The sequence below is a fragment of the Mastomys coucha genome, unplaced genomic scaffold (assembly GCF_008632895.1).
Source record: "Mastomys coucha isolate ucsf_1 unplaced genomic scaffold, UCSF_Mcou_1 pScaffold21, whole genome shotgun sequence".
Lineage (NCBI taxonomy): Eukaryota > Metazoa > Chordata > Mammalia > Rodentia > Muridae > Mastomys > Mastomys coucha.
In genome coordinates, this window is record NW_022196904.1 from 192,494,560 (window position 1) to 192,515,863 (window position 21,304).

The 21,304-nt window shown below is 42.8% G+C and overlaps 1 protein-coding gene across 4 annotated transcripts in view; it reads left to right on the plus strand.

Annotated features, from left to right (window-relative positions):
* The first annotated feature begins 3,318 nt into the window (after positions 1-3,318).
* The window catches only part of Grk5 (G protein-coupled receptor kinase 5), a 204,612-nt gene continuing 186,626 nt past the window's right edge, over positions 3,319-21,304 (plus strand). For 3 of the 4 annotated variants that reach the window (XM_031390885.1, XM_031390887.1, XM_031390888.1), the window contains exon 1: positions 3,319-4,208. In XM_031390885.1, coding sequence (XP_031246745.1) covers positions 4,157-4,208 — 52 coding nt within the window. In that variant the 5' untranslated portion in view covers positions 3,319-4,156. The remainder of the gene's footprint in view (positions 4,209-21,304) is intronic. The other variant, XM_031390889.1, reaches the window with a different exon arrangement.

Sequence of the window (21,304 nt, forward strand, 5' to 3'; positions counted from 1 at the left end):
TGGCCTTGAACTCAGAAATCCACCTGCCTCTGCCTCCCAAGTGCTGGGATTAAAGGTGTGTGCCACCCACCGCCTGGCTTTTTTTCATTTTTAGCTCAGCAGATCCAGTGTGCAGCTTGTCAGCTTTTGTCTTTCTCATTTTCATATACTCACAGGATCCTCACTTCGATTTCCACTCTTGTTCTCTGTTGACTGTCAACAATTCCCTAATTAGTTATTGACACTTAATTGATGACTCTTCCTCAAAACAAACTAATTTTTCAAGGGGGACCGTGAATTATACTGTAGCTAATTGAAAAGAATGAAATGATTGCAGTGGAATTATGGATGGGAATAGAAAACTCCCTAAAATCTTAACCATTTAGTCAACTGCCTGCTTTTTCTTTTCTTTTCTTTTTTTCTTTCTTTCTTTTCTTTTTTTTTTTTTAGTTTTTCTCTGTGTAGTCCTGGCTATCCTGGAACTCACTCTGTAGACCAGGCTGGCCTCGAACTCAGAAATCCACCTGCCTCTGCCTCCTAAGTGCTGGGATTAAAGGGATTTGCCACCACTGCCTAGCAACTGCCTGCTTTTTCTTACAAGTTCACTCTGGCAACAAAACAAAGTTCAGAACCAAGTCATTGCATCCAATCTGTGTCAGGCAGTGATCAGTGAATGAACTCTCTGATCTATTGGCCAGGTTCAAATCCTATAATTTATTTATTTATAGACAGGGTTTCTCTGTGTAGCACTGGTTGTCCTGGAACTCACTCTGTAGACCAGGCTGGCCTTGAAGTCAGAGGTCTTCCTGCCTCTGCTTCTCAAGCACTGGGACTAAAGGTATGCACCACTGTTGCTAGGACTTTTACTTACTAGTGTGTAACCCCAGGAAAATAATAAAACCTCTTCTTACCTACAAAATACAGCTATATTCCCTATCTCATCCGGACATTGTGTTCAAGCTGATAACCCATGTCAAACAGCTAGCACAGTCCTGGTTCTCCCATGGAGTTGAATAAATATTATCATTGTTCCATTCCTGCACTGGATGTCCTAATTTCCTCAGAGAGGCACAGATAACTTGACCTACAACCATTTATTTTGTAGGAAGGATGCATCACCCTGTAGTGGACAGAGAACTGTACAAGCTAAGACCTACTTGTTGTATCTCCTAGGACTTTTTCTGGATATGCTTCATATCTGTAAAGTGGAGAAAGGCAGGCCTTTACAGAGAGGCAAACAAGCATGCTTCTATCTAGCAGAGAGGTAAAACTACTGCTGACTTGGGCCGGGGCTGGATATTAGAAAATAAAGAGTGGTATGAGTTACAGTTAACAGAGCTTTGCTACTCAAGAGGGTGGATGGTCTGTTTCCTTGCAAAATTTCAGGATCTGTCATAGACCTACATCTGTATTTTAACCAGAATCTGCATTGTTAAAAATCTTTAGGGCTGCCAGGTGGTAGTGGTACATGCCTTTAATCCCAGCACTTGGGAGGCAGAGGCAGGTGGATTTCTGAGTTCGAGGCCAGCCTGGTCTACAGAGTGAGTTCCAGGACAGCCAGGGCTATATAGAGAAACCCTGTCTCGAAAAAAACAAAAACAAACAAACAAACAAACAAAAAATCTTTAGGACTGGTAAACACAGAACAGGACATTTGTGACCAGGTCAAATTTAGTCATTGAAAAATGTTATGGAGCCCCAGCAGTGGTGGCATATATCTTTAATCCCAGTACTTGGAAGGCAGATGCAGGCAGATCTCTTTGAGTTTGAGGCCAGTTTGGTATACAGAGCTAGTTCCAGGACAGCCAGGGCTACACAAGGAAACCTTGTCTCAAAAAAGGAAACAAAACAAAAAAATGTTATGGAGATGAAATATTATGGCTTAGTTTTTAACAGCACTTACTGCTTTTACAGAGGACCCAGGCAGCAGGAGTTACAGGCCAGCCTGGGTTCTATGAATTCCTGTTTCAAAAAAAAAAAAAAGGTGAAAAAAAATGGTGAAAAAATGTCAATAAATGGGCTGGTGGGATGGCTCAGTAGGTAAGAGCACGGACTGCTCTTCTGAAAGTCCTGAATTCAAATCCCAGCAACCACATGGTGGCTCACAACCATCCGTAATGAGATCTGATGCCCTCTTCTGGTGGTCTGAAGACAGCTACAGTGTACTTACATATAACAATAAATAAATCTTTGGGCTGGAGCCAGCAGGGCTGGAGCGAGCAGAGATCCTGAGTTCAATTCCTAGCAACCACATGATGACTCACAACCATCTGTACAGCCACAGTGTACTCATATACATAAAATAAATACATTTTTTAAAAGTCATTATACTAACATTGGGCTAAGTTGGATCTAGGCTCCTGACTAATGGCCACTGCAATTGTGTTCTATGGTGCTGCCCACTTTAGTAGTCTTTCTTTTCATTTTGAGAGACTCCTTCATCACAAGTTAGGGCTCTGGGAATAAGAGTTTGTAGTAAAGTCTAAGTTTGGGTTGCTTAGAACAGTAATTCCTGTGGTTCCAGGTGCTCAAGTTGTTTGCTCAACTCTGTCTTCTGACAAGCAAACTTAACTCTTCTTGCAGATAAGCGAGGCCCTCTGATCCAAATCCAGACACTAGGCAAGTGATGGTGGCAGATATACTCACTAGGAAGACTATCAGTAACTGTTAGAACCAGCTCTAGTCTGGTGACTACACTCTGAAAACGCCATTAGCTCCAACGCTTAATGACTGTTCTCCATTTCTCTAGGCCCCTCCCTACTTCCTGGCAGCTCTTGGGACAGCAGGCTTTTCCTTCTTTTGGACACAGAAGCCTCAGACCTAGTTTCAGAACGGATATCCGGCCCGAAAGGCTCAGAGGAGGCAAAGGCCTCATTGTTCCTTGGGGCCTGGCAGCCCCGCCCCTAGCCCTTAGGACTCTCCTCGAAAGACCCCAGGTGACCACCCCAGGTGACCGGAGAGCCAATTTCCCAGCGTTAGAACTTTTGGGGGAAGAGGAGCTGGGATCAGATCTGGAGTCCGAGGTCCTGAAAGTGTAAGGAGCCAAGTGCTCCAAGATAAACAAGCCTGGAATTTGAATGCCTTTTCACGCTGGCTAGGCGATGGCCTGGCTTGTTACTCATCAACATTCCCACAGCAGATTCGATTTCTTATGTGTTTTTAGTAACTCGACTACAATATGTTTGGTTGTAATAAAAATCGTGGGGTTTTGGGCTCCGGGGTTTGCAAAGCGAAGCTGCTGAGCGTGGAAATCCCGGGAGTCCTAGGCGCCCGCATTCTGGTTCGCGTAGACGCGCTGTCGACAGGGGGAGCTCATGCGACGTGCTTAGAGATCAGCGGCCGCCAGGTCGCCCCGGGCTGACGAACCCCTCGCTGCCCGGAAACAAAGTGCACCTTTGTCAGCGACCTGGCGCTTGTGAGCGGCAGACGGCGGGCCTCGCGGAACCCCAGGGGAGCGCCTTCGCTCCGGTCTCAGCTCACTCCTGGGCCTCCCACAGCAGCGTTCTACCGCCTTGGCTTGTGCTTTCCGCTTTCTTGGATCTTGGCGGGACAGGAAAGGGACTCTGCGCTCCAGGAGTAGGGGTTCCACCTTGGCTGAGTCGTTCTTGACTCTCCTGCCGGCGAGTCTGGGCCGCCTGGGCTCAGCGCCATACCTGCAGCAGTCCTGCTCCACAGTCCGGGTGCAGTAGAGCCCCCGCCTCGTCAGACGCCGGACTACAATTCCCAGCATTCCCCGCGTTCAGAGCGCGCGGTGGGAGTTGCCTCTGGGCCGACGCCTGCGCGCTGCGGCGGCTCGAGTCTGGAGTACCACACCCCCGGGAGGGGAACGAGGGGAGGCTGAAACATCCGAAGCATTAAAGCATCCGAGGGAGCCGGAGGGGAGGAGAATGGAGTGACAGAGACGCGCGGAGGGTGGGGGGTGGGGGGGGAAAGTGTTGAGGGAGGGGGGAGGGGGGACACAGAGGGAGGAAGAAGCGGCGACGGCGTCTCTTCGGTGCAGAGGGGGAAACTCCGCGGGCTCGTAGAAAGAATAATGCGGTAGCAGGCAGACTGCTTGCTCTGGGGTTTGGCAGCAGCGGCGGCAGCTCGAGCAGCGGCAGCTCGAGCAGCGGCACCGGCATCACCCCAGAAGCCGACAGCATCGCCGGCCGGCTCCCTCGCTGACTGCCGACTGTCAATGGAGCTGGAAAACATCGTGGCCAACACGGTCTTGCTGAAAGCCCGGGAAGGTAAGCTTGGGTAGTCCGGTGCGTGCACGGCTCATTTGCCGCGGGCCGGGGTGCGGGTGTCGGGTGACAAGCGGGCGTGCAGGATGCTCTCAGTGAGTTGGTGCGAGTGGTACATCTTGGAGATCTGTCTTCAAATATTGAGGGGCTCCTGCCTTTGGGCTCAGAAGATTAGGATTGGGGCAAAGACAGTTGCAGGGACGAATTAAGATGCTCTAGTTTCAAGCTGAACCTTAGAAATCGTTCGGTCTTCGCAGCTGTTGAAAGGGCAGTTGGAAAAGCATTCTTTTAGGAGATAGAGGCAAGAAAACGTGCCAATAAAACAGCCTTTAGAGTTGGCCCGGGATGGTTTTAAGAGTGTGAAAAACTCACACACACTCTCTCTCTCTCTCTCTCTCTCTCTCTCTCTCTCTCTCTCTCTCTCTCTCTCTCTCTCGTGTGTGTGTGTGTGTGTGTGTGTGTGTGTGTTGGGGGGGGGGGTTGGAATTAGCAAAAACCGAGTCTTTCCTTGTGCAGGCTGAGTTGATCAAGACTATTGGTGGAAATCATCCTCTGGGAAATTTTCTTAGGGAAATCCCGTCGTCGTGTGGAAGGAAGCCTTTTAAAGGCAAAGTAAGATGTTGAGTAATTAGCCAGTTTATAGAATAGTGAAAAGGTGGCTTTACAAGTCACTGAGAGAATAATTTTTTTAGGGTGGGTTGTTGTTATTAACCACCCCAACTCCCACCCCGAGGTAGATAAGGCTTAGTTATAGGCAAGTGTGCTGCTGTGTTTTGTATGTATTTCACTAAGTGTCCTGCATTTAGCTGTCAGGAATGGGTAAGATTCTTAGTAATACCCTGTACCAGGCATTTTAATTTTTGATTCTTGAGTTGAAAAGTGTTTGGGGTGTCAGAAACTTCGATGTCCTAAAAGGTTTGTGTTGCATAAATGTAAACATACATATTTAGGAAAACTTGGAATTTATGTAACATCGAATTTGCCAAGATTTGGATTCTGGTGTGCAACCAACCATTCTATAAGAAGGGAAAGGTTTTTTTGTTTTGTTTTGTTGTTGTTTTCCTTTCCTGGAAGAAGTCTGTATTTGATATCCAGGACAGACTGAGTAAGGTTTTTCCCTTCAAAAGGATTATCTGCAAGTAGCCTGGGAAAATGCCATCTCTACTTCATAATATTTTCATTCAGTCACTTTGATGAATGAAGACTTTCTGGCCAGCAATAAAACAACTCATGTTATCCATCCCATTCCATCACCTTGTGGCTCAGTACATGGTGTGTGTTGGTATACAACCCACCTTGTGCTGGGTTTCAGCAACTCATCTTGGCACTTTCAGGTCACTTGTCATCCTAAAACAGCCAGCTGGAAAGCTTGTTTTGGAAGTCCCCAAAGGAGGCAATGCTCTGAAAACTGAGTAGAGTTTCAGATATTCAGGTCTCCCTCCTCTACTGCCCTTCCCCTTAACTTTTTTAGAGGTGGGACTAAAGTTTTTGTTCTCTCACCTCCACTAACCTGACATTTTTAGTGAAGTAGAACTAGGTGTAGAGTGGGAAGTTCTTCACTGGGCTGGGAGCAGTGTCTGGAGGTGAAGAAAGCTCCTGCCTGCAAGCTTTGCAGCCTGCCACCTAGTGGTGGGACACAATGGTACATTTCAGGACTCTAGGTTGGGCAAATTGTCTATTAATTCTAAAATTATTTCTTGGGAAATCTCTGGGTATGATTCTATGGGAATCTCTGGTCCTGGAGGCCTTTGTATGATCCACTGATTTATCCTATTGCCAAGGGAATCAGCTCCCTTGGATTCTTTATGCTATTCATTTATTTATTCTTCCCTCAGCATTGACTTACTTGGGTATGTTTCACTTTGAGTTGGAAAGTTTTCCCCATCTCCGGTTATTAGTCCCATTGTTTTTACTGAAATGAATTTACTGGCTGGTATTTTTGTTTGTCGGGTTAGTATATAGGTTTTTCTGGAGTCTTAGAGAAGAAAGCTGTGGACTAGAAGTATAAATGGAATGATGGACTCCCATTGGGGCCAAATTACTGTGATTAGAAGTGCTCAAGAATGTGCCCTTTGTTTTTTTTTTCCTTTTAAAGTCTTTTAGTTTTCCTGTGAGAGTTCAATAGACATCTCCTGGTGAGAAACAGCTTTTAAGAATGCCTTCCAGATGAGAGGGCTTGCCTGAAAGGAAACAGAGAGATTGAAGTGTGAGCAATAAATTAATCATGTACGTGGAAGCTTCATTTTAAAACTTGTATTTAATATTTCTTCTTTTATGTCTAAAGAGAGTCTACAATTTTAAGTACTTCTATTCAGTAAAGGCTGGGACTTTATTAAGACTTTGAACTTATCCCAATTAACATGGAAGAGTCTAGAAATAAACACATGTTCTTTTAAAAGTTTTCAACTTAAAGTCATCTTACTGAATTTTAGTAATTCTCCAAATAACTGTATTATTTAGATATTCAGAAATGAATGTTTTAAGAGATAGAATTCTTGTGTCGTCTACAGAAGGCCTTGATTTGGTCCTTAGCACTATTTTTCCATTTATGTAAAAGGAAGAAAGGAAAGGGGGAAAAAGGGAAGAGGATGATGGGAATTGAGAAAGGGAGGAAGAGAAAGATAAATGGAACAAAAAGGCTAGGATATAAAAGTGTTGACCTAAAGCTAGGCGGTGGTGGCACATGCCTTTAATTCCAGCACTTGGGAGGCAGAGGCAGGCGGATTTCTGAGTTCAAGGCCAGCCTGGTCTACAGTGTGAGTTCCAGGACAGCCAGGGCTACAAAGAGAAACCCTGTCTTGGAAAAACAAACAAACAAACAAAAAAAGTGTTTGTTGATCTAGTAGGACCTAAAACCCCTGGCTTTGATTCCTATCTGGGAATAAACTGGGTGTGGTTACATTGGACTATCAGTCCAGCCCTTGGGAGGTAGACAAGAGGATCCTAAATTCAAGGTCAGTCGCCCTGTCTTGGAGTTCATGTCCAAGTTAATGTGAGATACTATTAAAAAATAGAGAGAAGAAAGAAAGAAAAATTCCAGCTAGGTTAATTTTGTAGTACATGGAAAACAAGCAAACTTCAAAGCACCAAGTTGTCTAAAATGTTTTAAAACACTTCTTGAAGATTCTTTCGAATGGTTACAGATGAGAAATATAATTGGTGAATGTGAAATTTAAGCAAGTTCTCTTCCCAAAATATATTGTAAACAATTTTAAATGTGGCTTTCAAATAAAAGCCACATTTGTTCTAAACAGTACAAACCTTAAAGACAGATATACTTTGTGAATGTTGTAAAGTGATTTGCCCATATTGGTGTGTACCTTTGGGCCCCCTACCCCCACCCCTTTGAGACAAAGTTTGTGCTGTCCACACTGACCTTAAACTCCCAAGCAGGCTGGCCTTGAATTTTTGGTGTTCTTGCCTTCACTTCCCAAGTGCTGGGATTTACAGGTCTGTGCCGCCATGCCCAGATTTCTTTCCTTAAATAGTGAAAGTTTATTAAAAGTGAGAGTGAAAAGCTGGGCATATGTAGAAATGCACAACTTTAATCCCAGCACACAAGAGGTAGGATAGTGGTCTCTGAGTTTGAGGTCCCCCTGGTATACATGGTGGGTTCTGTGCCAGCCAGGAATATGCCTAGTGAGACATTGTCTCAACCAACCAACCAACCAACCAACAAAACAAAGAAACAAATGAATTTGTTTGCTTTCTTTTTTCTTGTTTGTTAAACAGTTTTTTGTTTTGTTTTGTTTTGTTTCCAGACAAGGTTTCTCTATGTAGCCCTGGCTATCCTGGAACGAACTCTGTAGATCAGGCTGGCCTGGGATAGAGAGATCCTCCTGCCTTTGCCTCCCAAGTGCTGGAATTAAAGCTGTGTACCACCACTGCCTGGCTGCTTTCTCTATTTCTTTCTTTCTTTTCTTTTCTTCTTCTTTTTTTTTGTTTTGTTTTGTTTGTTTTTTCAAGACAGGGTTTCTCTATAGCCCTGGCTGTCCTGAACTCACTCTGTAGACCAGGCTGGCCTCTGCCTCCCAAGTGCTGGGATTAAAGGCATGCACCACCACCGCCCTTTGTTTGAGACAGAATCTCACTGTGTGGTCACTGACTCTAGATCAGGTTGATCTCACAGAGATCTGCCTGCCTCTAAGTTCTACGTTTGTGATAGTTGTTTTGAGATTTGTTTATTTCTTTATTTGTGTATTTCGATGTATATGAGTTCTCTATTTGCCTGTATGCCTGCATGACAGAAGAGAGCATCAAATCCCATTATAGATGTTGTGAACCACCACATGGTTGCTGGGAACTTTACTCAGGACCTCTAGAAGAGCAGCCAGTGCTTTTAACTGCCAAGCCATCTTTTAGGTTGTTTTGAAATAACAAAATATGGTAATCTAATTTCAAAATGCTAAACCTACTGAAGTGTATTGTGTGACTTGTTTATTTGTCTTGTGTGAGAAAGCATCAAGTTGGTTTTGATCTTTCCTAGGCATTAAGCTTTCCCAAGAAATAGTTAAGGAACAAAGAAATAAGTTAAGACAAAATTCATGCCAATTTATGAAAATGAGCTAAGTGATTAAGCATTTAATGAAAAGGGACCAAGACCAAGTCTATCTATTTACATTTCAGAATCTCAGAAAACTGGCAGGCAAGTTCTTGTTGAACTATTGTTAGTGAGAGTGTTTGAAGAATGCCTTTTGTATATTTCTTTTTGGTTTATTTTGCAGTAAAAGTTTTCCTTCCTTTCTTACCTCTTTCCTTCCTTCCTTCCTTCCTACCTTCCTTCATTCTTTCTTCCCTCCCCTTCATCCTTCCTTCCTTTCTTCCTTTTTCTCTCTTACGTCTAGATTTGTTGAATTGCTATGGAGCAGTACTGGTGAGAGGAACATTTACAAGAAATTACCTTTCCTTTCTTCACAGGCTAGCAGTCATAGCCCTATCTGATTATAAAGATTTCAGAGGACTGGACATACATCCTTGCTTTTGAGGCTAGCAAGCATTGGAACAGAATGACTCTACTATTTGTCACAATTTCTGAAAACCAGACTGTACAAGAAAATTTTCCTAGATAAGGCTGTGACTTTTTGCTTGTATCTGTCTGATGATCAAGATTAGGGACCTAGGAGAAGGTGAACTTGGGGCCTGGGAGAGGCCAGGGAGGCTAGCAGGAGGAAAGGAGCCAGTGTCTAGAGTTGGGAGAAGTAGGCTTTGCTTTTGATAGGCTTGGCATTCCATGGCAGATTAGAAGCCTACTTTCCCCTTGAGTCCTTAGTTTCTGATGCTGGACCTGGAACATGGTTGGTCTAAGTTGTCAGAAGACTGAGTATTTCTGAAGCTTGTAGTCCACAACAGCTCTGAGGAGAGACAGAGTTACCCAGAGCTTCTCTCTTCAATCTGAGGACTCAGAAGAGTGATAGTTTTTGTTTTTTGGCATCTGGCATGTGTGAAAGCAGCCTGGCCTATTCAACACAATGCTGTTAAGCTGTTAAATAAAACTGCCTCTTCATCATTTATCTTATTTTTCAATATCTACAACATCGAGATAGAGAAACCAAAAGCAACATTCAGAAGGCCTGGCTTTCCAACAGAAGATTTCCAAATGACAGTTGTGCTTCATCTAGTTGCCTGTTTTTATAAGCATCAGATAAAGGCCCACAAGACTCTCATCTTTCAGTAGTTTAGATGCTGCTTGTCAGATTCTAAACTCTTAAAAGATCCTGATCTTTCAGTACCCAAACCAATCCTTGCTTAAGTGATGTCTTTAAAAGCCAGAGCTCTTGTAGTGGCTTGCTAAATGATGGCCTTTGGGCCTGCACTGCAGGCTTTAAGAAAGCCCAAGTGGGTTTCAGAAATGTTCTACACATGACCACATTTGCTTTTTCCAAGCAAGCACTGTTCAGCTCTCAACCCATTCCTGGGGACTGTCAACATTCTTAGGAAACCATCTAGGCCTTTGGGCAATATTTAAAGTTAATATTTGTTGCCAATGAATATAGACTTTTTTTTTACACATTTGCCTGGAATTTCCTGTGTAGCCCAGGCTGGCCTCAAACTGGCAGCATCCTCTTGCCTCAGCCTCTGAAGTACTGAAATTACTGGTGTGAGCTACAGTGCCTTGTTATAACATCTAGATATTACTAATGAAAAAGTGCTATCATTGAGATTTATTTTTAGAAAGTGAAGACAATATTGTTCATTTAACTATCATTCAGACACTAGAGAACACATTCCATTTGTATAAATCATGCTCCTTTTTTTTTTTTTTTGTAGTATAAATTTGGGCTTTATTTTGGAAAAAGACTACAAGAATAATTATTCAATCCTAGCACTTGGGAGGCAGAGGCAGGAGGATTTCTGAGTTAGAGGCCAGCCTGGTCTACAGAGTGAGTTCCAGGACAGCCAGGGCTATACAGAGAAACCCTGTCTCGGAAAAAAAAAAAGAATAATTATTCAAAATACCATGTTTATATATTACAATAATTAATTTTCTCTAGAAGTTGTATCTTAAAATCTTTAGTTTAGTCAAGATGAAACCCACAGGTCATGTGATATACAAATCCATTTTTTTTTCTCACTCTGTAGACCAGGCTGGCCTCCAACTCAGAAATCTACCTGTCTCTGCTTCCCAAGTGCTGGGATTAAAGGTGTGCACCACTACTACCCAGCCTTTAGTTTATTTTTTACATTCCATATTCCATTCCCTGCTCCCCATGCCCATTCACCCTCTAATTGCTCCACATCCCAGGGAAAGCTGAAAGAAACTGAGGTGAAAGGAGATACTGTAGGAGGACCAGCAGTTTTAATTAATGTGGACCCCAGAGACCTCTCAAACTCTGGACCACCAAACAGACAGCATACACTAGCTGATATGAGGTTCCCAATACACATACAGTAGAGGACTTCTGGGTTCTGTGTTCATTCAGAGAAGATGCACCTAACCCTCAAGAGACTGGAGGCCCCAGGGAATTTAGAGGTCAGGTGGGATGGCTGGTGGCATCCAGGAGGAGATGGGGGTTGGGTGGGGAGAAGGTATGGGATGTGGAGCAATCATGTTACTTTTTTAAAAAGAAAACAATCTCTTCCTGGTTGAATCCTCCACCCATTCTCATTTAAAAAAAAAAAATTCTTAAATTGTCTTTTGAACTCTTATAAGAGTAAAACGTTCATTCATCAATGGATTTTTGAAGGATCCTTGGCAGAAGTGATACTTTGGATATCAGCCTTGGATAAATACATTTAGAGATGGACTAAAAAAGACAATTGGGTCTGGTGTGGTAGTGCATTCCTTAAATCTCAGCACTCTGGAGACAGAGTCAGCCATATGTCTGAGTTATAGGACAGCTTGGTCTATGTATTGAGTTTCAGGCTAGCTACATAGTGAGACCCTGTCTCAAACAAAACAAAACAAAACAAAAAACAATTTGAGCACATGGTTTACTTTTATTTATTTATTTTTGGTGATGCCTGGGATTAAACTCAGGGTCTTATGCTTGTTAGGCATATACTCTACCACTGAGAGCATCAATCCTGTTTTAGCCTCTTTAAATTAGAAAATTAGGTATGAACAGGGCTGGATATTTTCTTTTCCATAAAGAGTTGAGGCTGATTAGGGTATCAGTTCTGCAGCTGAGTAGACACTATGGACTTTGTTGTGTCTAGACTTTGGACAATGGCCTGAAGGATGCATCTGTAATTTAAAAATGATTTAAAATTATACTTGTACCAGGTGAGACTTATGTCTGTAAGAATTGCCATGAGTTGGAGACCAGCCTACACTATAGAGTGAGATTCTGTCTTAAAAAACAAAAAACAAAAAACAAAAAAAATCAGAAAAAGTAAAGAATCCAGGTTTATTCATGAGAGATAGGCTTGATTCTGGAAGCAAACTGCTGATTTTCTAGGGTGTGGTGCTTTTTCATCAGAATCGTTGGTGGTGTATGCCTTTATTTCCAGTACTGATTTACATAGAGAGTTTTGGGGCTATACAAGAAAGCCTGCCTCAAACAAGCATACAACAAACCAAACCAAACCAAACAAACAAAATCAGCTCTTTCTGATGGAAACCATCAAAAAACAAATAGGAAAACTCTTTGGTTGGGAACCAACAAAGCCTCTTGTAGCACCTGGTTGCAGTTTAAGATTGAGGGATAGAGGCTGCCCTCCCTTCTGGATTTCTGTTGGGACCAGGTTATATGCTCTGACATAGTACTGAGAGGGAGACAAAGGAGAGGGTAGGCTGGGCAGCTCCAGGTAGATTTGTAGAGTTTGGGACTAACTCAGTTTACTTAGTTCAGGAACGGAGATAGTGGTAGTGGTGAGCCACCATATTCCTCCACCTCCCTTCATTTATTGTTGGGAAATTTACCTAAATTGAGCAACTGTCTTTCCTGATTTTAATGAAGAGTATCGTATAAACACACATAGAACCCCATGTTCCTTTAGTTTTTTTTAAATTATTTTCATTGTGTGATAACATCTTACCGTGTAGCTGAGGCTGACCTCAAACTCATGATTATTTTTCTTCTGTTTCTCAAGTTGTGGGTTTACAGATATGTACTACTATGCCATGCCTGGCTCCATGATCTTTTTTGAAATTTCTAGTGTGAGTATATATTGAAAAGTCATTTTTTGAAGAGGGGGAAAATATGTTCTGTAAGGTGGCTTAGTCACTGTTCTGTTGCTGTAAATTGATACTGTGACCAAAGCATTATAAGCGAAAGCATTTAATTGGGGGCTTGCTCACAGTTTCAGAGGGTGAGTCAATGACCATCATAGCAAGTATTATAGTAGCAGCAGGTAAGCATGACACTGAAGCAGTTGCTAAGAGCTTCCTTTTTATTTTTTATTTCTTTTTTTTTTTTTTGTGACAGATTCTCTGGTTGTGCTGGAACTCACTATGTAGTAGATAAGACTGTCTTCATGCCTGGCAGTGGGGTCACACTCTTTAGTCCCAGCACTTGGGAGGCAGAGGCAGTTGGATTTCTGAGTTTGAGGCCAACCTGATTTACAGAGTGAGTTCCAGGGCGGCTAGAGCTGCACAGAGAAACCCTGTCTCCAAAAACAAAAAACAAAAAACAAAAAACAAAAAACAAAACAAAAAAAAGACTGTCTTCATACTTATAGAGATCTTCCCGCCTCTGCCTCCTAAATGTTGAGATTAAAGGTGTGTGCCACTCATAATGCCTGGCAAGAGCTTACATTTGATCCACAAGCAGAAGGCAGAGAGCCTGGACTTGGACTTTTGAAACCTCAAAGTACATGCTCAGGAACATACCTTTTCCAAGGCTACATCTTAGTGGACCTAAGCAGTCCACTAACTGGGGACCAAATATTCAAATATATGAGCCTATGGGGGCTATTCTCAGACCACCAATCAAAGACAGAAGGGAAAAAAAAAAGAAACTTACATAGACTTCAAAGAAGTGATCTAAAATGAGGGTGAAAACAGGGCAAAGCAATTTGAAGTGTTTCCACTTCTCAACAGACTAGACTGAAAATAGAAAGAAGATAAAGATGTCAAAGTCAGACTGCACAACTTCACAGTGATTTCTCCTAAAAGAACATTAAAGAACATTTCTTGTAAGATTTGAAACCTTTTAAACAATACCTCAGATGAAGCATACTTGCAAAGGAAGGAAAGCATTTGAAACAGTAAGACAATTAGTTACTTTTTCTTTCTTGTGTGAAGCCAGGAACTCTATTTGAAATTGTGCCAGAGTTAACTGGGAACATCTTCTTGACAGACATTTATAAATCAGGCCTCTTTTGATTGGGCTCTTTGTGGCTCTAGGGATTTGTAATCTGTGGAAGATCAATATTTTTTTTTTTAAAACAGCAAGGATGAAGTGAACCTCTAAGGACAGCTTCCAGGGTCTGCCCAGAAAGCAAAAGGAAGCTAGGCAGTGGTTGTACATGCCTTTAATCCTTGCACTGGGAGGCAGAGGCAGGCAGATTTTGAGAGTTTGAGGCCAGCCTGGTCTACAAAGTGAGTTCCAGGCCAGCCTGGGTTACACAGAGAAACTCTGGAAAAGTAGAAATAAAACAAAAAACAAAACACAATAAATAAACAAGTAAAAAAAAAATCCAGAAAGCAAAAGGAGATAAACATGTAAGAACATTCCAACCTGGTTAAGTGGCAGAAACCTGCTTTCTGTCTGCCTGTATTTCCAGAAAGAGGTTACTCCTGGCTTCTTGTTTTGGGAAATCAAGAAGCAAGAAAGGATGTCACTAGCTCAAAGTCACTTGAGTTGTGGACTTTGCAACAACTCCCACCATGTTCCTAAACAATCGTTTCTTCTATGAAATGTGAGCAAAACAAAACAAAACAAAACAAAACAAAAAAAACCCAGACTGATACTTTTGTTTGTGTTTGTTTGTTTGTTTGGTTGGTTTCTCTGTATAGCCCTGGCTGTTCTGGAACTGGGCTCTAACTCAGAGATCCACCTGCCTCTGCCTTCAGAGTGCTGGGGTTAAAGGTGAGCATTACCACTGCACCAGGCTCAGGCTGACTTCTTAGGGTGGTATGTTTCTGTTTCTGTTTTTTTGTTTTGTTTTTTTTTTTTAAGGAGCTCATGCTTGGCCTCATTGCTTTAAGACATTAAAAAAAAAATTACACTTCCTTTATTATGTGAATGTACCAGGGTGCATGTTTGGAAGTTGGAGGATAACCTATAGGAATCAGTTCTTTCTTTTTGTTGTGTGGGTCCTAGTGATTGAGATGAGGTTGGGAGGCTTGGTGGCAAGTGGCTGTACTGGCTAAGCCATCTTGACTGCTCAAGGTATTTTTTTTTCAATGTAAATACCCACAAGGTTGTAATGGTGACAGCAAGTGGATCTGTCAGCCTTCCTGTTAAAAGGAACAAATAGGAACCATAGCTTCCCATCTGGATTTTGATGTCAAATGCCAACTTGAGGTTACTTGGGTTGAGTTTCCTTTTATATGGTTAATGGACAATAGAGAAATCCTTGCATTAGGTGATTCTAGTTAAATAGTATAACTGAAGGCTAGGGAAATGATTCTGTCTATAAAGAGCTTCTTTTGCATGCATGAGTACCAGAGTTCAATCCCCAGAACCCATGTAAAAATGTCAGGTGTACAGACATGCACTTCTAATGTCAGAGCTGGGGAGGTACAGACAGGTGGAAAACCTAGGGCTTGCTAGTCCCAGTCTACCCTAATTGGTAAGAGAGTCCCTATCTCAAAGGAGTTGAATATTATTTTGGGGATGACACACAAGGCTGTTCTCTGGCTTCCATATACACAAGCACACACATGCACAGACATTGTAAACATATATGCACACACATAAACAAAAGTATAATTGTATCCCCTTACTGGGGGTGATCTCTGTAGTTGAAAAGTGAGTAGAATATGTACATATATGTACATGCTCACTTGCACATGAAAATGTGTCCATTTATGGCTCTGATTCTACCTATGTTTTCCCTTTGCCTATATTCTGCCTAATAGCACTTCAGATTATCAAGGTATCTTAGTTAAGGGTTTCGTTGCTTTGAAGAGACACCATGACCATGGCAACTCTTATAAAGGAAAAACTTTTTTTTTTTTTTTTTCTTTTTCAAGACAGGGTTTCTCTGTGTAGCCCTGGCTGTCCTGGAACTCACTCTGTAGATCAGGCTGGCCTCAAACTCAGAAATCTGCCTGCCTCTGCCTCCCAAGTGCTGGGATTAAAGGCGTGCGCCACCACTGCCCAGCAAGGAAAAACATTTAATTGGGGCTGGCTTAAAGTTTCAGGGGTTTATTAGTTCATTATCATGATGGTGGGAAAGCATGGCTGTGTGCAGGCAGACATGGTGCTGGAGGAGCCAAGAGTTCTACATCTTGATCAGCAGGCAACAGAAGGAGACTGTATGCCATGCTGGGTATAGCTTGAGTGTAGGAGACCTCAAAGCTCACCCCCATAGTGACATACTTCCTTATCTAGGTCACACCCTCTCCAACAAGGCCACACCTCCTAATAGTGCCACTTTCTATGGGCTGGGATTCAAACACCTAAGTCTATGGTGGCCATACCTATTCAGACCACCTCACAAGGTTAGCCATATGGTATTTCTCCTGGTGGGGCTATACTAAAGACTTGTCCCTAAAGAACAGGGCATCAAAGCACATGGGGGCAGTGATAAGAGAGCAACATCATTGGTAGCAGCATGTCCTTGGTAGAGCTGGGAGGTATGTGGTGGGCAGGCTAGCTGATATGGGCCTACCCTGTTCTAACTCTCCTCACAATAGCTTTCCTACTTCTTAAGTTATGCTTGACCGTAGACACTGCCTGAGGGTGATATCTTAGACACATGCTTAGGTTCCTATAGTTTTCTTTAATATAGAAGTGGAAGTTAGAAGGAGATTGGTACCCCTTCTCCTTCCTAAAGTTGGAGCATGAAATGGCCTTTCCCTTAGCAAGGTTTTTGCAGGGTTAATCCCCTTTGTATTCTTCAGCACTAATTTTATGAGTAATTGCATCCAGAGTCCTTGTTAATCTCTCTCCCTCTCCCTCTCCTTTTCTCTGCCTCCCCCTTTCCTTCTCTCTTTTTCTCTCTCCCTTTCTCCCTCTTTCTATTTCTCTGCATGCATGTATTGTCTGTTGCCCTCCTTGGGGATCAACTTGGAATCCTATCCAGAAGCAGTATGATGCCACTGCTTAATGATGAGGAGACAGGAGGCCATGTCTTTGCCTTTGATTGGTATTGAGGTGTAGTTCTGAATTTACCTATCTCAGGCAGGGGAAAGGTGAGGAATTACCCATGTATAGGACAGAGGGAGCCTGGCCAATGTAATTGGCCTGCATAGTTGATAAAAGGTGTTGTGAAACATCATTTCAAATATAATTCCATTTTGGTTGAATCTTGGCAGCTCTTTTGAAGTAGAAAGAGTCTGAAGAAGAGTCAACAAGTGGCCAGGAAAAGCAGCTTCAAGAGGGTTATGATCTGCTTTGTCCTAATATTGTTATTAATATGCCTAGATCAAGTACATTAGGTCATGCAAACAACATCTATGATAAGGAATAGTGGGAATGGAATGAATTGGGATGTTGACTTCATTAATATAGGTCACCTCAGTGTCTAGATGGATGTCCATAGGCCTGCATTCATGGTGTGTGTGTATGTGTGTGTGTGTGTGTTAAATATAGGGGATGATGGTATCAGAGGAGGGTGTGCTTTTACCATTATTGGTATTCAAAAGAATTTCCAGAATAAGTTGTGGTGCTGTGTCTCTGTTGTGGGAAGGAGAACTGGACAGTAGAGACCCTAAAGGAAATAGGTGGTGAGAATAGCTTGCTGTACAAGATGAAAACTTCCAGGAATCCATGTGAAAATGGTGAAAAGCTGGGTAAATAGACTTGTGCTCACTGATTAGGTCTTGGGCTCACTGATTGGCTCTACTGAACTTAACTGATGAGTTCCAGGACAGGAAGAGTTCCTGTCCAAGAAAAAAAAAAGTTGACAGACAGGCATAGAGGCACACACCTTTAATCTCAGCATTTGGGAGGTACCCAGGCAGGTGGATCTTTATGAGTTGGTTAGCCAGCCTGTTCCACATAGAGAGTTACCTGGCCAGCCAGGGCCACATATTGAGACCCTGTCTTCAAAACAACAAAAAACAGTGTGGATGGAACTTGAGATTGACCTGATCTACAGGCCTGGACACACACACACACACACACACACACACACACACACACACACACACACACAAAACAATTCCATGTCATAGCACGGTAGATGATAAATTAGGAAATGTTTCAGCATGGCAAAGAAAGATTACATAAGGGTAGAGGACCAATAGGAAAATGTTTTCCAAATGTTTGTCTTAACTGTGAAAAATGTTTGGCAAACTCACCCTTCCCCCTGAGTTGGAAGTGGTTTGTTTTCGTTGTTTTCCCAGAAATAAATATTTGCATTTGAGCAAATGTTCAAGGCAAATAGTTTTCCCTGGTTCTGAGGCAGTGTTCCTTGAAGATGCTTCATGCTGACCCCATCTCTCTTTTGGCCAGATCAAAGGTAGCCTAGGATGGGTTCATCTTACGTTTTTCATGTCACTGAAGAATTGAGACTGAGCAGAAAGGAAAGAAAATAGGAAGCTAGGCAGTGATTCTTCTAGACTTAGGATGGCAGGGACCTGGTATTTGAAGGATGCCTTTCTACTCACGGGCTTGGGGGCTGGATCCAATTAAGACAAGGAAAATGAATGCTAACTCAGAGGAAAAAGCTCTAAACAGTCAATTCTGTAATCTCTCTGAAGAGGAGGAGGCCAGCATGATGAAGTTTTTTGGATGATGCCAAACCCTGTGATATATAATAATTACTAACCACCAGTTATTCCACCACATACTCATTCCCCAAACCACTAACCACTGCCTGGGATGGAGTGCACTGGCCCTAGATACTTGCTCCAGATGTTTTCCCATCAGTAGTATCCAATTAGAGGGAGTAAACAAATAAACAAACAAATAAAAACAAAGCTGGACTTTGTGGCACATATCTTTAATCCCAAGATTTGGGAGGCAGAGGCACTTGAATTTCTGTAAGTTTGAGGCCAGCCTGGTCTACATAGTTCTAGGATAGCCAGAGCTACATAGTGAGAACCTGTCTTGAACAAACAAATGGAAAACCCAAAAGCAAACCAAAGCAAAAAACCAAACTAACTAAACAAACAAAGAACCTCTCCCCCCAAAAAATCCTCAAAGCTTAAAAGGTAGCAAAATGTCAATTCAGATGGCTGAATATGTTACTAAAGGGGAAGGTGAGTCTTTGGATACTGTTGGAATACACCTGTTGGTTACTCTTCAGTAATTGTCAGAATACTGATGCTTGTTTGGTGTTCTTGCTTTTTTTTTTTTTTTTTTTTTTTTTTTTTTGGTCAGTTTAAAAACATTTCAGGCTTTGTGTGCATTCTCTAGTTGATGGTTCAGTTTCTGAGCACTCCCCTGGGTATACCCCCACCCTGGTGTATTAACTTTCTGCAAGATTTGTCACATCCTCTCCCACTGAGACCAGACATGGCAGCCCTCTGCTACATAAGTCCCGGGGCCCTGGGACCAGCCTGTGTATGCTCTTTGGTTGGTGGCTCAGTCTCTGGGACCCCTCAGAGGTCCAGAATAGTTGACACTGTTGGTCTTCCTGTGGGGTTGCCATCTCTTTGAGGGCCTTCGGTCCTTCCCCTAAGTCTTCCATAGGGATCCTTGACCTCTGTCCAGTGTTTGTGGCTATCTGCATCCTTATCAGTCAGATGCTGGGTAGAGCCTCTTAGAGGGCTGCTATGTTATGCAAATACAATATAGCATTATTAATAGTGTGAGGGAGTGGTGCCTGCGCATGGGATGGGTCTCAAAATGGGCCGATCACTGATCAGCCATTCCTTTAGTCTCTGCTCCATCTTTGTCCTTGCATTTCTTTTAGACAGGAACAATTTTGGATGGAAAGTTTTGTTGGTGTCTTGTTGTGTCCATCCCTCCACTAGGGGTCCTGTCTGACTGGGGGTGGCCTCTTCAGGTTCCATGTCCCCACTGTTGGGTATTTTGGCTAAGGCCACCCACATTGAGTCCTAGGAGCCTCCCCCATCTCAGGTCTCTGGGACTTTATAAAGGTTTTTCCCCAACTCCCACCCCTGGCAGCTGTATATTTCTATTCATCCTACTGGCTCTCTGGGCCTCCTGTCTCCCCTCATACCTGATCCTGCTCTTCTTTTTTCTTCCTCCTCCCCTCTCCCTCTCTCTGCATCCCACGACTATTTTGTTTCCCCTTTTAAGTGGGATTTAAACATTCTTACTTGGGCCTTCCTTCTTGTTTAACCTCTTTGGGTCTGTGGGGTATAAAGGGCCCTGACACATATGTAACAGATGTGCAGCTCAGTTTCCATGTGGGAACCCCAGTAACTGGAACATAGACTCTCCCTAAAGCTGTAGACTGACTGTGATATTCCTTCCACAACAGGCCAAACAGGGCTGCCTTGTCTGGCCTCAATGGGAGAAGATGTGCCTAATCCTGCAGAAAGTTGATACACCAGGGTAGGGAGATACCAGGGTGTGTGTGTGTGTCTGCCCTCTCAAAGGTGAAGGAGAGGGAGGATGGGGGAGGAATCCTGTGAGGGGAGACCAGGAGGGAGGCAGCATTTGGTATGTAAAGAAAGGAAGGAAAGAAGGAAGAAAGAAAGAATAAAAAAAAAATTCAGGAATGATTGTCAGGGAGAGAGGGGTTTGAAAGGCTCAGGCTGGATCAAGTTCTTCCTCATTAAGTGAACCTTGGCTGCTCTGGATGGGCCTCTGTGCTCTAAGTACCTTCCTAGAGTAGAGAAGCAGGAGGAAGCAGAGTTCTGTGCACTAGGCATCATAGCCTCTGAGGAAAGGTGACAGTGAACAATAGGCATATCCTTTCTAAGAAGTCAACTCAGACATTTATATTATTGTTGTTGTTGTTGTTGTTGTTATTATTATTATTATTATTATTATTATTATTTGTGGTGTGTATACATACCATGTGGAAGTTAGAGGACAACTAACCTAGCTGAGTACTCTCCTTCTAACATGTGGGTTGTGGAAATCAAACTTAAGTTGTCAGGCTTTTTAGTGACCATTGCCTTTACTCATGGAGACATTTCAAGAGCCCAGTGTATCTTTTTTCTAAAGCAGCCTGTGATGGCTAATGTTTAGTGTTAGCTTGAGAGGATGTAGAATCATCTAGGAGACAAATTGCTAGAAATGTCTGTAAAGAGGTTTCTAGGTTAGATTAATTGAGGTGGGAAGACTGTGAGTGGTCTGTGTCATGGGCTGGAAAAGTGAGCTGAGTACCAGCATTCCTTTCTTGGTTGCCTGACTGCAGTGCATTGTGATCAGCTGCATTATGTTCCTGCTACTGTGACTTACTCCCATGACATACTACTGAACTATGAGCCAAAATGAATCCTTGCATACACAAAACTCTGGGTTTAATCTCAAGTACCACATAAAGTTGGATATAGTGACACACCTGAAATTCCATAATTGAGGAGGTAGAGGCCAGAGGATTAGAAGTTGAAAGTCATTCTTAGACAGCAAGTTTGAGACTAACCTGGACTATATAAGACCTTCTTTTTTTTTTTTTTTTTT